This window comes from Bombina bombina, chromosome 1 (assembly GCF_027579735.1).
Source record: "Bombina bombina isolate aBomBom1 chromosome 1, aBomBom1.pri, whole genome shotgun sequence".
NCBI lineage: Eukaryota > Metazoa > Chordata > Amphibia > Anura > Bombinatoridae > Bombina > Bombina bombina.
This window is the reverse complement of record NC_069499.1, coordinates 142,799,523-142,815,574: the sequence shown is the minus strand read 5'-3', so window position 1 is coordinate 142,815,574 and position 16,052 is coordinate 142,799,523. Positions and strand designations below refer to the sequence as shown.

Here is a 16,052-nt window from a genome sequence, read left to right as displayed (position 1 = left end):
TATGACCCCAATTTAAAACATCTGTTTTGGGATTGTCCGAAAATTGGTCAATTCTGGGCAAAGATCAGTTATTGGGCATCTAGGATTTTAAAATATAAGATTAACCTGAATTTTTTGAATATTTTACTTATATGTAATGAGCAGGTTAAACAAGAAAATATTAAACTGTTGTCCATGATAATCCTTTTAGGGAGAAAATGTATAATGAAAAAGTGGTTATCAAATAGAGGTCCTAGTATGAAGGAGTTCCTTAGGTGTATGTTAGAACAACTGAATATAGAACTATTTGATGTATTATACGATAAGGATGTAAGAATAACTGAGTTTAATAAAAAATGGGGGATCTTTATTGATAGTCTAGATCCTCAGGAAAAAGATAGAATCTTGGCTCCACTTAGAATATAAGAGGCTTTTACTTTGACTTTAAGGTGGAACTAGTAGTTTTAGGGCTATATTTGCTCGAATTAGGCTCTGAAAGGGAAAATCACGTGAGGTTTAGTTACACCTTGAGGAAGGGTTAGGAAGCTTTGTTTAGTTAAGGTACATTAAACCAAATTTATAAGATGTTAAGAGTAAGTGATATTCAGTTTGATAATTGATAATAATTGTCTAAATGGGTAATATGAAATTATTTCTGAAATGATTATCAATTTACTTCACTTTAATCATGGCCTAAATCATGTATATTTTATGTGATGTCTTAAGTATAAGAATTATTATATGAAATTGTTGAAATTGTATGCAATGAAATGTTCAGGTGCATTATGGATTACTTCATGTTTTTGTATTTTTTATGAATTATTTCTAATAAAAAAAAAAAAAAAAAAAAAAAATTAAAAATTTGCTTTTACTCTTACATGGTGTATCCAGTCCACGGATTCATCCTTACTTGTGGGATATTCTCATTCCCTACAGGAAGTGGCAAAGAGAGCACACAGCAGAGCTGTCCATATAGCTCCCCCTCAGGCTCCGCCCCCCCAGTCATTCTCTTTGCCGCTCTAACAAGTAGCATCTCCACGGGAGGGTAAAGTGAATGTGGTGTTAGATTTGTAGTTTTTATTTCTTCAATCAAGATTTTCTTATTTTAAAATAGTGCCGGTTTGTACTATTTACTCTGTGGCAGAAAGTGATGAAGATTTCTGCTGAGAGGAAAATGATTTTAGCATGTTGTAACTAAAATCCATTGCTGTTCCCACACAGGACTGTTGAGTACCAGAAAACTTCAGTTGGGGGGAACAGTTTGCAGGCTTAACTGCTTTAAGGTATGTTTCAGTCATTTTTTCTAGTCAAGACTTAGTAATGCTAGAAGACTGACAAGAATCCCCATGTGGGAAAGGTAAGCCATATTCTGAGACTTAGTATAGAAGGAAGGCTTATTTGAAAGGGCTCAAACACTGGTGGACACTGTTCAGGGGCAATCGATTATTTTTTTACAAAAATCTGATATTTATACAAGTTTATATTACATTTGAAACACTTTTTTGGGGTTTATTCCGCATGGCATCTATTTAGACACCTATTTTGGCTTGGGAAGGCCCCACATCTCCAGAGTGAAGAGGGAGGGGGCCTGAAATTCGCGCCTCAGTTGCGCAGTTGATTTTACAGACAGCTTCATGCATCTCCATGTGAAGAGTCCAGAGATTGTTTGAGGACTTCAGAGAGGCTTATTTTCGATCAAAACTAATTCCCAAGGAAGGTAGGGCCACAGCAGAGGCTGTGGCATGGTGCTGTAGCTTTAATTTGCTCCGGTTTGGGCAGTAAGGGGTTAATTGACTTGAAATTTACTGTGCAATCAAAGCATTAGGATCATATGGTGAAAATTTCATAAAAATTGGATGATTTTTGGAGATTTAGTAAAAAAGTGTGTGCTTTTTATTATTTAAAGGCACAGTACTGTTTTTTCAAAAATTGTATTTTACTGTATTTGAGTGCTGTCTAAGTCTGTTTAACATGTCTGAGCGTACAGATAGACCTTGTTCTATGTGTTTAATAGCCATGGCGGTACCCCCTTTACATTTGTGTTTAAAGTGTGCTAAGGTATCTAAACATTTTAAAGACCATGCAGTGACACTTAAAAATGTAGCCCAAGATGATTCTTTAACGGAAGGTAACGAGGATAGTGCTCCTTCCTCTCCCCATGTGTCGACACCAGTTACGCCCGCGCAAGCGATGCCTAGTACCTCTAGCGCATTGGCCCCTATTACCTTACAACAATTAGCAGCAGTCATGGATAATTCCCTTGCAGCATTTTTATCCAAACTGCCAGTTTTTCCTAAAAAGCGTGATAGCTCAGTTTTGAGAACAGAGGATGAGCAATCAGAAGCTTTGGAGGATTTATCTGTTGTACCCTCACAACACTCTGAAGTGTCGGTGAGGGATGTGCTGTCCGAGGGAGAAATTTCTGACACTGGAAAGGTTTCTCAGCGGGCGGAATCAGATTCCTTAGCGTTTAAATTTAAGCTGGAACACCTCCGCGTGCTGCTTAAGAAGGTATTAGCTACGCTGGATGATTGTGACCCCATAGTGGTCCCTGAGAAATTGTGTAAAATGGACAAATATCTAGAAGTCCCTGTATACACTGATGCGTTTCCGATCCCGAAGAGGGTGGCGGATATTGTGGATAGGGAGTGGGAGAGACCAGGTGTACCCTTTGTCCCCCCCCCTATCTTTAAGAAATTGTTCCCCATTACTGATCCCAGGCGGGACGCATGGCAGACGGTCCCTAAGGTAGAGGGGGCAGTTTCAACCCTAGCTAAGTGCACAACCATACCAATTGAAGACAGTTGTGCGTTCAAAGATCCTATGGATACAAAATTAGAAGGTTTACTAAAGAAAATATTTGTTCAACAAGGTTTCCTTCTCCAACCTATTTCCTGCATTATTCCTGTAACTACTGCAGCGACTTTCTGGTTTGAGGCGCTGGAGGAGTCGCTCCAGACGGAAACCTCATATGACGAAATTATGGATAGAATTAAGGCGTTAAAGCTGGCTAATTCTTTTATCACAGATGCCGCTTTCCAACTAGCTAAGTTAGCGGCGAAAAATTCTGGTTTTGCCATTATGGCGCGCAGAGCGCTTTGGCTTAAATCATGGTCGGCCGATGTGTCGTCTAAGACAAAGTTACTGAATATTCCTTTCAAGGGAAAGACCCTTTTCGGGAGGCCATGCCCTCCCGCAAGATAGGCCTTTTAAGGTTAAAAACAAGGCTAATTTTCGTTCCTTTCGCAACTTCAGGAGCGGTCCTGCTTCAACCTCTGCGACCGCAAAGCAAGAGGGTAACTCTTCACAGCCCAAGGCAACCTGGAAACCTTTGCAGGGCTGGAACAAGGGTAAACAGGCCAAGAAGCCTGCAGCTGCTACTAAGACAGCATGAAGGGGTAGCCCCCGATCCGGGACCGGATCTGGTAGGGGGCAGACTTTCCCTCTTTGCTCAGGCTTGGGCAAGAGATGTTCCAGATCCCTGGGCATTAGAAATTGTTGCTCAGGGGTATCTTCTAGAATTCAAGGACTCTCCTCCAAGGGGAAGGTTCCACATTTCTCGTTTGTCTTTAGACCAGACAAAGAAACAGGCGTTCATACGCTGTGTAGAAGATCTTCTAAAGATGGGAGTGATACACCCAGTTCCAATTGCAGAACAAGGACTGGGCTTTTACTCAAACCTGTTTGTAGTTCCCAAAAAGGAAGGAACTTTCAGGCCAATCCTGGATCTAAAAATTCTAAACAAATTCCTCAATTTCCATCAATCAAAATGGAAACCATTCGGACAATCTTACCGATGATCCAGGAAGGTCAATATATGACTACTGTGGATCTAAAGGATGCGTACCTACATATTCCTATCCACAAAGATCATCATCAGTTCCTAAGGTTTGCCTTTCTGGACACACATTACCAGTTTGTGGCCCTTCCTTTCGGGCTGGCCACAGCTCCCAGAATTTTCACAAAGGTGCTAGGGTCCCTTCTAGCGGTACTAAGACCGCGGGGCATTGCAATAGCACCTTACCTAGACAACATCTTAATACAGGCGTCGTCTTTTCACAGAGCCAAGGCTCATACGGACATTGTTCTGGCCTTTCTAAGGTCTCACGGGTGGAAGGTGAACGTAGAAAAAAGTTATCTGTCCCCGCTCACAAGAGTTCCCTTCCTGGGAACACTAATAGACTCGGTAGAAATGAAAATATTTCTGACAGAGGTCAGGAAGTCAAAGCTTTTAACTACTTGCCGAGTTCTTCATTCCATTCCTCGGCCTTCTGTGGCTCAGTGCATGGAGGTAATCGGATTAATGGTTGCGGCAATGGACGTTGTCCCTTTTGCCCAAATTCATCTCAGACCACTGCAACTGTGCATGCTCAAACAGTGGAATGGGGATTATGCAGATTTGTCTCCTCAAATACAAATGGACCAGAAAACCAGAGACTCTCTTCTCTGGTGGTTGTCTCAGGATCACCTGTCTCAGGGAATGTGCTTCCGCAGACCGGAGTGGGTCATTGTCACGACCGATGCCAGTCTGTTAGGCTGGGGTGCAGTCTGGGACTCCCTGAAAGCTCAGGGCCTATGGTCTCGGGAAGAATCTCTTCTCCCGATAAACATTTTGGAACTGAGAGCGATATTCAATACGCTCCAGGCATGGCCTCAACTAGCGGAGGCCAAATTCATCAGATTTCAGTCGGACAACATCACGACTGTAGCGTACATCAATCATCAGGGAGGAACAAATAGTTCCCTAGCGATGAAGGAAGTAACCAAGATCATCAAATGGGCGGAGGATCACTCCTGCCACCTATCTGCAATTCACATCCCAGGAGTAGACAACTGGGAGGCGGATTTTCTGAGGAGTCAGACTTTTCACCCGGGGGAGTGGGAACTCAACCCGGAGGTTTTTGCTCAGCTGACCCAGCTATGGGGCATTCCAGAATTGGATCTGATGTTGTCCCGTCAGAACACCAAACTTCCCCTTTACGGATCTAGGTCCAGGGACCCCAAGGCGGCATTGATAGATGCTCTAGTAGCGCCTTGGTCCTTCAGTCTAGCTTATGTCTTTCCACCGTTTCCTCTTCTCCCTTGGCTAGTAGCCAGAATGAAACAGGAGAAGGCTTCGGTAGTTCTGATAGCGCCTGCATGGCCACGCAGGACTTGGTATGCAGACCTAGTGGACATGTCATCGGTTCCACCATGTAAGCTGCCATCGAGGCAGGATCTTCTAATACAGGGTCCATTCAAGCATCCAAATCTAGTTTCTCTGTAACTGACTGCTTGGAAATTGAACGCTTAATTCTAGCTAAGCGTGGGTTCTCTGAATCAGTTATAGATACTCTGATCCAGGCCAGAAAGCCTGTCACCAGGAAAATTTACCATAAGATATGGCGGAAATATCTTTGTTGGTGTGAATCCAAGGGTTACTCGTGGAGTAAGATTAGGGTTCCAAGGATATTGTCTTTTCTCCAAGAAGGATTGGAGAAAGGATTGTTAGCTAGTTCATTTAAGGGGACAGATATCTGCTCTGTCTATCCTGTTACACAAGCATCTGGCAGCAGTACCAGACGTTCAGGCGTTTGCACAGGCTCTAGTTAGAATCAAGCCTGTCTATAAACCTGTGGCTCCTCCATGGAGTCTAAATTTAGTCCTTTCAGTTCTTCAAGGGGTTCCGTTTGAACCTTTACATTCCATAAATATTAAGTTATTATCTTGGAAAGTTTTGTTTTTGGTAGCTATTTCTTCTGCTCGAAGAGTTTCAGAATTGTCTGCTTTACAGTGTAATTCACCCTATCTGGTGTTCCATGCAGATAAGGTTGTTTTGCGTACCAAACCTGGTTTCCTTCCAAAAGTGGTTTCTAATAAGAATATTAACCAGGAAATCATTGTTCCTTCTCTGTGTCCTAATCCAGTTTCTAAGAAGGAACGACTGTTACACAATCTTGATGTGGTTCGTGCTTTAAAATTCTATTTAAAAGCAACTAAAGATTTCAGACAAACATCATCCTTGTTTGTTGTATATTCTGGTAAGAGGAGAGGTCAAAAAGTAACTACTACCTCTCTTTCCTTCTGGCTGAAAAGCATCATCAGATTGGCATATGAGACTGCTGGACAGCAGCCTCCTGAACGAATTACCGCTCATTCCACCAGAGCTGTGGCTTCCACATGGGCTTTCAAGAATGAGGCTTCTGTTGAACAGATTTGTAAGGCAGCGACGTGGTCTTCACTGCATACTTTTGCCAAATTTTACAAATTCGATACTTTTGCTTCTTCGGAGGCTATTTTTGGGGGAGAGGTTTTGCAAGCAGTGGTGCCTTCCGTTTAGGTTACCTGACTTGTTCCCTCCCTTCATCCGTGTCCTAAAGCTTTGGTTTTGGTATCCCACAAGTAAGGATGAATCCGTGGACTGGATACACCATGTAAGAGAAAACAGAATTTATGCTTACCTGATAAATTACTTTCTCTTACGGTGTATCCAGTCCACGGCCCGCCCTGGCAATTAAGTCAGGTTCAAATTTATTTTTGTAAAACTACAGTCACCACTGCACCCTATGGTTTCTCCTTTTTCGGTCGAATGACTGGGGGGGCAGAGCCTGAGGGGGAGCTATATGGACAGCTCTGCTGTGTGCTCTCTTTGCCACTTCCTGTAGGGAATGAGAATATCCCACAAGTAAGGATGAATCCGTGGACTGGATACACCGTAAGAGAAAGTAATTTATCAGGTAAGCATAAATTCTGTTTTACATCATTGCATCATACTATACCGCAGAAGAGGCTTATTTCTTACTTGCGTGGGTGACACTTTTGCTTTATCTGATTAGTGACGCTCTAACGGCTTCAGATATTGAGCCCCAAAGTAAGAGGCTGGAGCACGTTTACTAGAACTACCACCATCTAAAAGGAGCCCCCCAACAATTTCAGACAAAAATTGGGTCCCAACACATTTAACTGTCCATGAAATACCCCCATTGTGAAAATACCCAGCATCGGTTCCTGCTGGCACCTGCACCCCATCCTGGCTACCCCTCTTTTTCCATAGAAGAGGGAGAGATATGAACAACTGCTGCATTTTAATGATAATGCCCAGTGCCCCCCTAGAAATGACCCCTTTCATGACAGGCTATACAAGATACAGTCCCTGATCAGATGCCTGCCTGAAAAGTTTTCTGTAAATTGCACCCCTGATTAGAACATCTGTGTAGATGAATTACTCATTAAATTTAAGGGAAGATTTGAAGATTGTTTTTTAAGCAATATATTCCATCCAAGCGTTCACACTATGGAATAAAATGTTATGAATTGTGCACATGCACTATAAATTATACCTGGGCATTTCGCATTTATGAAGGAAAAGATAGCCATCTTGATCCACTTGGTTGCTCAGATTCAATTGGCACAAATGGCAAGAATGTGTGGGATGATTTCCTACCCTTGCTGAACAAAAGCTACCATCTATGGCTGGACAACTACCACACCAGCATAGATTGGTTTAAAAATGTATTTATTTTTTTTAGACCTGGGGTAGATTCTACGCCCATAGTTTCAAGATTGCCATGATTGACACCCCCTGCTAGCTGCCGCGAATGTGCAGGGGGCGGCATTGCACAAGCATTTCACAAGAAATGCTTGTGCAATGTTAAATGCGGCATTTAACAATGTCCACCCGGCACTTGTTAAAGCTATCCCCAAGCCTGTGGTACAGTATGCAAAAATCATACAGGTTTCTCCAACATAGGTGTGTCCGGTCCACGGCGTCATCCTTACTTGTGGGATATTCTCTTCCCCAACAGGAAATGGCAAAGAGCCCAGCAAAGCTGGTCACATGATCCCTCCTAGGCTCCGCCTACCCCAGTCATTCTCTTTGCCGTTGTACAAGGGCTGTGGCTTCCACATGGGCCTTCAAGAACGAGGCTTCTGTTGATCAGATATGTAGGGCAGCGACTTGGTCTTCACTGCACACTTTTACCAAATTTTACAAGTTTGATACTTTTGCTTCTTCTGAGGCTATTTTTGGGAGAAAGGTTTTGCAAGCCGTGGTGCCTTCCTTTTAGGTGACCTGATTTGCTCCCTCCCTTCATCCGTGTCCTAAAGCTTTGGTATTGGTTCCCACAAGTAAGGATGACGCCGTGGACCGGACACACCTATGTTGGAGAAAACAGAATTTATGTTTACCTGATAAATTACTTTCTCCAACGGTGTGTCCGGTCCACGGCCCGCCCTGGTTTTTTTAATCAGGTCTGATAATTTATTTTCTTTAACTACAGTCACCACGGTACCATATGGTTTCTCCTATGCAAATATTCCTCCTTAACGTCGGTCGAATGACTGGGGTAGGCGGAGCCTAGGAGGGATCATGTGACCAGCTTTGCTGGGCTCTTTGCCATTTCCTGTTGGGGAAGAGAATATCCCACAAGTAAGGATGACGCCGTGGACCGGACACACCGTTGGAGAAAGTAATTTATCAGGTAAACATAAATTCTGTTTTCTACCATAAGCTGAGATATGGCAAAAACCATAGAGGCACAATGTCAGCTTTACGCCTTGATGAAGTGCTGGCCCTTCGGTGTATACTGACAAAAAAGACGTGTACACACTGTCCACAATGAAAGTACAGTGCCAGTGTTTGTCAGGGGAAACAATGCACAGATCCAAAAACCAAAGTGCATTGTTGAAAATATGTACAAATATATGGGGGGGGAGAATAGATTTAACTGATCAGTGCATATAACCATATATACTTAAAGTGAATGTAAATTTTGATGCTAAAGTGCCCGGTTTTTAAAAATTCGATTAAAAACGGGCACTTTAATTCATCAAAATTTACATTTCACTCGTGTTGTAAAAAAAAAAGCAGATACAGCTTCCTCCACCCGTTGCAAAGCCTCTTTCTGGGTCTAAAATGAGGAATCCGGCTTCCTCCAATCACGGCATTGAATCAGACACTGATTCTCCGGGGGGGGGGGGGGAGCCGTGATTGGAGGATGACCATCCATCATTTCTGACATCAGAAATGGCTTGCGACGACCGGAGGAAGCTGGAGCAGCTGTCAAGTTTGAAAGGTAAGTTGTTTTTTTTCTTCACAAAAGGAGTGAAATGTAAATTTTGATGAATTAAAGTGCCCCTGTTTTTAATCAAATTTTTAAAAACCGGGCACCTTAGCATCAAAATTTACATTCACTTTAACACAGGAGTCTATACTTCATATATATTGTACAAAAAACAGGCACAGGGAAGCCATACACCTTCCTGGAATTTACACTAAAGAAACTTTTATTAGATTGATTAACCAGACCCTTAATCCTCCCTCACCTGAATCAGAGAATTTCCAGAGACTTTGCAGCAAGCGCTTTCCTTGTAGAATAACCCACCCCCCCCCCCCACAGCTTGCAAAAAGTCACCCTAGAAAAAGGGCAGAATCTGTTACAAAAAAGGAGTTAGGAGGGACTCTAGCTACTATTGCCCTTCCTGCCCACCTATGCCTGGCCTTTATATTACAGACTGTCTCAGAATATTCTATACAAAGTTAAACTATTGATTCAAATGTATGTGTTCTTAACTTATTTTATTGTTCTGTATTCCTGACCTTAGCTTATCTCAATTTATCGGCTTGTTAAACCCACTACTCTGACTTCATGGATTCCCTGACCTTGGCCTGTCTTCTTTTATGTTGAGCTCAGCCACTCTAAGGTTATGATAAATTAGCTACACAAAACAACTCAAAATACCCCATTTAGAATACCCTGGGTTGACTACTTTTGCAAATGCTAGGCCATAATGGGGGCCCAGAAAACGAATGAGTCAAATTTCCATGTATGAAGACTGAAATGTGTAGGTCCCATATTTGACCCTGTAACTTCCGGGGGGGGGGGGGGGGGGTTTGTTGTACTTGTGGGACATCAATGAACACAAATTTGTGTGTTTTATAGCAGTAAAACACATAAGGCTGATGATCTAAACAGTGAAAGTGCAGTGTTTGTGTGAAAAACGCATTAAAAAAATGACAGCTAAATTTGACCGGGTTTAGTGACTACAAAAAAAATTGGTGTTTTATTGCAGTCAAATTTATCAGGATTATGATAAAAAAAAGTTCACAATAAAAAATAAAAAAAAAACATGCTTGGAAAACAAAATTCCTTAATTTCTCACTTAGATTTTATGCATATTAAATTATAGCTTGTATATAAATATTTGATGTCAAAAGAAAGTCATATTTGTCCTCTACAAAACAACATATAATAGGTGTGGGTGCGCTTAATGTGTAAGAGGTAAATTATGGTTAAACAAACATACAGCTTAAATTCTAGGTTTTGATTATGTTCAGAGCTTAAAGGGACACTATACCCAAACATTTTCTTTCATGATTAACGTAGAGAATATAATTTTAAACAACATTCCAATTTACTTCTATTACCTAATTTGCTTCATTCTTTAGATATACTTTAATGAAGAAATAGCAATGCACACAGTGAACCAATCACAGGAGGCATCTATGTGCAGCTACTAAGCATATCTAGATATGCTTTTCATCAAAGAATATCAAGAGAATGAAGCACATTAGATAATAGAACTAAATTAAAAAGTTGTTTATAATTGTATGCTCTTTCTAAATCATGAAAAAATTTGGGTTTCATGTCCCTTTAAGGACAATTGCCACTGTGCTGCAGGTTACTCACAATATTGCAGACAATAAAATGCATCAGCACAGCAAACAGCTGTGTGTGTGTGATATTAACAGTAAGTTGTTTGCAATAGAGCAGCCTAAACAAAGAAGATATCATACCTCTGTGTTTAAAATTATATAAAATATACACTAATACTGGAGCTAAAGCATTGTACTGCATTAGTTGACAGAGGGGCTAGTAACAGAAATATGTTTTATACAGTTTGTGATTATGTTTTGAGAGCAAAACAGTAAAAAATTAAAGATAAAGGGGTATTGTGTTTTTTTTTGTAATATAGAGTGCTGGTTTAACCTCTGCTACATTTTAAGTTAAAGGGATAATAAAGTCTAAATTAAATTAGCATGATTAATATGTAGCATATAATTTTACAACACTATTGCACATATCTTTCACTACTGGGGACTAGATGATGATTGGTAGCTATACACATGTCTCTTGTCATTGGCTCACCAGATGTTATCCCAGTAGTGCATTGTTTCTCAAACCCAGTCCTCAGGACCCTTAATATGCCAGATATTCATTATATCTTAACTAGAGCACAGGTGAAATAATCAGCTCACCCATCAGCTGACTATTTCACCTGTGCTCTAGTTAAGATATAATTAATATCTGGCTTGTTTAGGGTCCTAAGGGCTGGAGTTGGGAAATGCAGCCGTAGTGCATTGTTGCTCTGGTGCTAACTTTTACTATGTGTTTAATCCCTTTGTAGGGGGTAATCACACAAGCAATTAGGAAATAATAGAATTTGATATCCCTTTAAGGTTTATGGGACTATATAATTTCTGCTGTTTGATACAAATGGGATGCAGGTATAATGTATACAGTATAATTATTTGTTATGCTTATTCAGGTGATGCTTGGATTTACAATCTCACTAGGAATGAATGGACTCCATTTAAGAGCAATCATGCGGATAAACCAAGGTAATGAAACAGTACAACATAGGAATATTGTGGTAACTTAAGACATCAGTTACATTATGTTGTGTGAACATGTTATATAATATAACATTTATAAACATTTACAAAGTCACTAATCTGTGAACATGTCTGACATGCAGTGTGTGGATGGAATACATAGAAACCTAAAAGTTGGATGGGTAACATGGTGCAAAAGGGGTTAATGCTGAGTGATACCATCAACACCTAGCCCATTTGAGGCGCTCTGAACACATATTTATTTTCTTAGTACATTTTCCAAGCTAGCTAGTTGGCCTACTGTTCAGAGCTATAGGTGCTCGTCTTTGGCGCTACACCCCATCGAAATCCATGCTGAGTGATACCATCAGCCAAGAGCTTAATTACAACCTCAGTGCATGTTACTGGCAACCAAGTGGTTAAATCACTTTATTGCGTTTGTTACTGGCTATCTATAGGTTTAATTAAAACTGCTACTTGCAGCTTAAAGGGACATGACACCCAATTTTTTCTTTCTTTCATGATTTAGAAAGAGCGTGTGATTTTAAACAACTTTCCAATTTACTTCTATTATTTAATTTGCTTCCTTCTCTTGTTATCCTTTGCTGAAAGGTTTATCTAGGTAAGCTCATGAGCAGCAAAGAACCTAGGTTCTAGCTGCTGATTGGTGGCTGTATATATATACTGATATATATACATACATACATACAGTATCCCACAAAAGTGCGTACACCCCTCACATTTTTGTAAATATTTAATTATATCTTTTAATGTGACAAAACTGAAGAAATGACACTTTGCTACAATGTAAAGTAGTAAGTGTATAGCCTGCATAACAGTGTAATGTTGCTGTCCCCTCAAAATAACTCAACACACAGCCATTAATATCTAAACCGTTGGCAACAAAAGTGAGTACACCCCTAAGTGGAAATGTTCAAATTGGACCAAATGTGTCAATATTTTGTGTGGCCACCATTATTTTCTAGCACTGCCTTAACCCTCTTGGGCATGGAGTTCACCAGAGCTTCACAGGTTGCCACTGGAGTCCTCTTCCACTCCTCCATGACGACATCACGGAGCTGGTGGATGTTAGAGACCTTTTGCTCCCCGACCTTCCATTTGAGGATGCCCCACAGATGCTCAATAGGGTTTAGGTCTGGAGACAAGCTTGGCCATTTCATCACCTTTTGCCCTCAGCTTCTTTAGCAAGGCAGTAGTCGTGTAGGAGGTGTGTTTGGGGTCGTTATCATGTTGAAATATTGCCCTGCGGCCCATTTTCCGAAGGGAGGGGATCATGCTCTACTTCAGTATGTCACAGTACATGTTGACATTCATGGTTCCCTCAATGAACTGTAGCTTCCCAGTGCCGGCAGAACTCATGCAGGCCCAGACCATGACACTCCCACCACCATGCTTGAATGTAGACAAGACACACTTGTCTTTGTACTCCTCACCTGGTTGCCGCCACACACGCTAGACACCATCTGAACCATATAAGTTTATCTTGGTCTCATCGGACCACAGGACATGGTTCCAGTAATCCATGTTCTTAGTCTGCTTGTCAGCAAACTGTTTGCAGGCTTTCTTGTGCATCATCTTTAGAAGAGGCTTCCTTCTGGGACGACAGCCATGCACACCAATTTGATGCAGTGTGCGGGTATAGTCTGAGCACTGACAGGCTGACCCCCCACCCCTTCAACCTCTGCAGCAATGCTGGCAGCACTAATACGTCTATTTTCCAAAGACAACCTCTGGATATGATGCTGAGCACATGCACTCAACTTCTTTGGTCGAACATGGTGAGGTCTGTTCTGAGTGGAACCTCTCCTGTGAAACCGCTGAATGGTCTTGCCCACCGTGCTGCAGCTCAGTTTCAGGGTCTTGGCAATTTTCTTGTAGCCTAGGCCATCTTTATGTAGAATAACAATTTGTTTTTTCAGATCCTCAGAGAGTTTTTTGCCATGAGGTACTATGTTGAACTTCCACTGACCAGTATGAGAGAGTGTAAGAGCGATAACACCAAATTTAACACACCTGCTCCCCATTCACACCTGAGACCTTGTAATACTAATGAGTCACATGACACCGGGGAGGGAAAATGGCTAATTGGACCCGATTTGGACATTTCCACTTAGAGGTGTACTCACTTTTGTTGCCAATGGTTTAGACATTAATAGCTGTGTGTTGTTATGTTGAGGGGACAGCAAATTTACGCTGTTATACAGGCTGTACCCTCACTACTTTACATTGTAGCAAAGTGTCATTTCTTCAGTGTTGTCACATGAAAAGATATAATAAAATGTTTACAAAAATGTGAGTGGTGTACTCACTTTTGTGGGATACTGTGTGTATGTAATATATATATATATATATATATATATATATATATATATATGTGTGTGTGTGTATGAGTGTATGTGTGTGTGTGTATATATATATATATATATATCTCGTCACAGAAGGGCACTCACAAGACTTTTCATAGATAAAATCTAAATCTTTATTTCAAAGTCATAAAACAGTAGATCATAAGTCGACGTTTCGGCCCTATGTTAGGCCTTTCTCAAGACAAAATGTTTACAATATTACTGTTGGGAAATACAACACCTGGCCACCAGGAGGAGGCAAAGACACCCCAAAGGCTTAAATATCCCTCCCACTTCCTCATTACCCCAGTCATTCTTTGCCCTTCGTCAAGATAGGAGGTGGCAGAGAAGTGTCAGAAGATTCGGAGAGTCCTGAAAAAGCCTATCTGCCCTTTGAGATAGGACTGGAGTTTTAAGTAGTCATGTCAACCTCTCAGTGAGCGTATTGAAAGTTAGAGTCTAAAGATGCAGGGAAAGTTTTTCTGTGAAACCATCCAGACTACTGCTAACCGCGCCTAAGCAATCAGTGTTAACGAGTTTCACTGCCTGCTTTCTCTCACTCAAGTTCATGTCAGGAGAGCTGCTATAAGACTGTCACACTTGAGATCCACAGCATGGATCCTGAAGGTAAGATTGTTTCAATTTTTTACACATAAAATAACAGGGTCAGGTGTGGCTCCTTTATATCTTGATAGGATACAGGGTTAATATCCTCTGTGGGGGGGTGTATTAATTATTTATATGCTGCTTTGTGTTATTTTATTTTTTGGACTTATAGACTGTGTGTTTTTTTGGCTGGAACAAACAGGATTTACTTTCGTTTTTGAAAGTGTTTCACAGCTCCTATTAACTTGCTGTACTTTTCATAGCACGTGGCCTATGTTCATTTCCTCCATTCCGACTGAAACTTTAACCTGAGGAGAGTGTTTCCTCTGTTAACTGTCTGGGTCTAGGAGGTGGTGAGTGCCCCAGCCATTGGGAGTATATAAAGAGAAAAAAAAGAACGTTTTTATTTTGTGTGCTTCTGTGAGTATAACCTGTTTATATTGTGAGGAGGCTGTGGTTTTCCCACCCACTCAATTATGTTCCACATGCCTTAACACCGTTATAAAGTCTAAGAAGGGAGACAAGAATGCTAAGGCTATTAGTCCCTCTGAGCTGTCTACCTCTCAGAACTCGGCGTCCGGTGATATTACTACCCTTGCTACATTATCCACTCCACATGCAGTTCCCCGTAGCACATTTAATCCTCTATCCGGAGGGGGCCTTCTTCTTGCGGATCTTGCCGTGCATTTACAAACGGCGGTGTCTGCGGCCCTCAGTGCATTACCTCGCTCTAACAAACGCAAGAGAAAGGTTAAACATAGCTCTCCTGACCCGGAGTAATCTAAATATTTATCGGATTTAGCTATTATGTCCCAGTTATCCGATGATGAGTTAACCTCTGTAGTTTCAGAGGGTGAGCTTTCTGGGTAGAAGTCCTTAGCGTCTACATCTCCTGCTGCAGCTTGAGCACTTACATTTTTTATTAAAGGAGGTTCTGTCTACGTTAGAGGTTCCAGAGGCCGCACTGCCTGAAGAACCTATGATACCTTACGAAGACAGGAAACTTCCTTTGATTTTTCCTGTGCCAGTTAAAATGGCAAACATTATTAACAACGAATGGGAAAGAATTGGATCTTCCTTCTCCCCCTTGTCTACTTTTAAAAAGTTGTTCCTGGTCCCAGACTCTCAACTGGATTTGTAGGGCTCCATTCCTAAGGTGGATGGTGTTATCTCTACGCTTGCTAAACGTACTACTATACCTCTTGAGGATAGTTCTTCGTTCAGAGAGCCGATGGATAAGAAAATGGAAACCTTTTTGTTTCACCCGGAGGCTGCGGTTGCCGGAGCAGCTACCAACTTGTACGACTCTTTCTCTGAACTCATTGAGGTGGAGTCTCCCCACAAGGATTTTCAAGACAGAATTAAAGCTCTTGCTAATTCTTTTATCTGTGATGCCTCTGGCTTTGCGGTCCAAGCCCACCGGGTGCTCTGGTTGAAGTCTTGATCTTCGGATATGACTTCTAAGTCCAGACTCCTTTCTCTTCCCTTCAAGGGAAAGATTTTATTTG

General features: G+C 41.4%; 1 protein-coding gene across 1 annotated transcript in view; it reads left to right on the top strand.

The window, feature by feature from the left end:
* Positions 1-16,052, top strand: part of KLHDC2 (kelch domain containing 2) — an 80,103-nt gene that overhangs the window by 45,693 nt on the left and 18,358 nt on the right. The window contains exon 10 of the mRNA XM_053697653.1: positions 11,506-11,578. Within this exon, the coding sequence (XP_053553628.1) occupies positions 11,506-11,578 (73 nt within the window). The remainder of the gene's footprint in view (positions 1-11,505; positions 11,579-16,052) is intronic.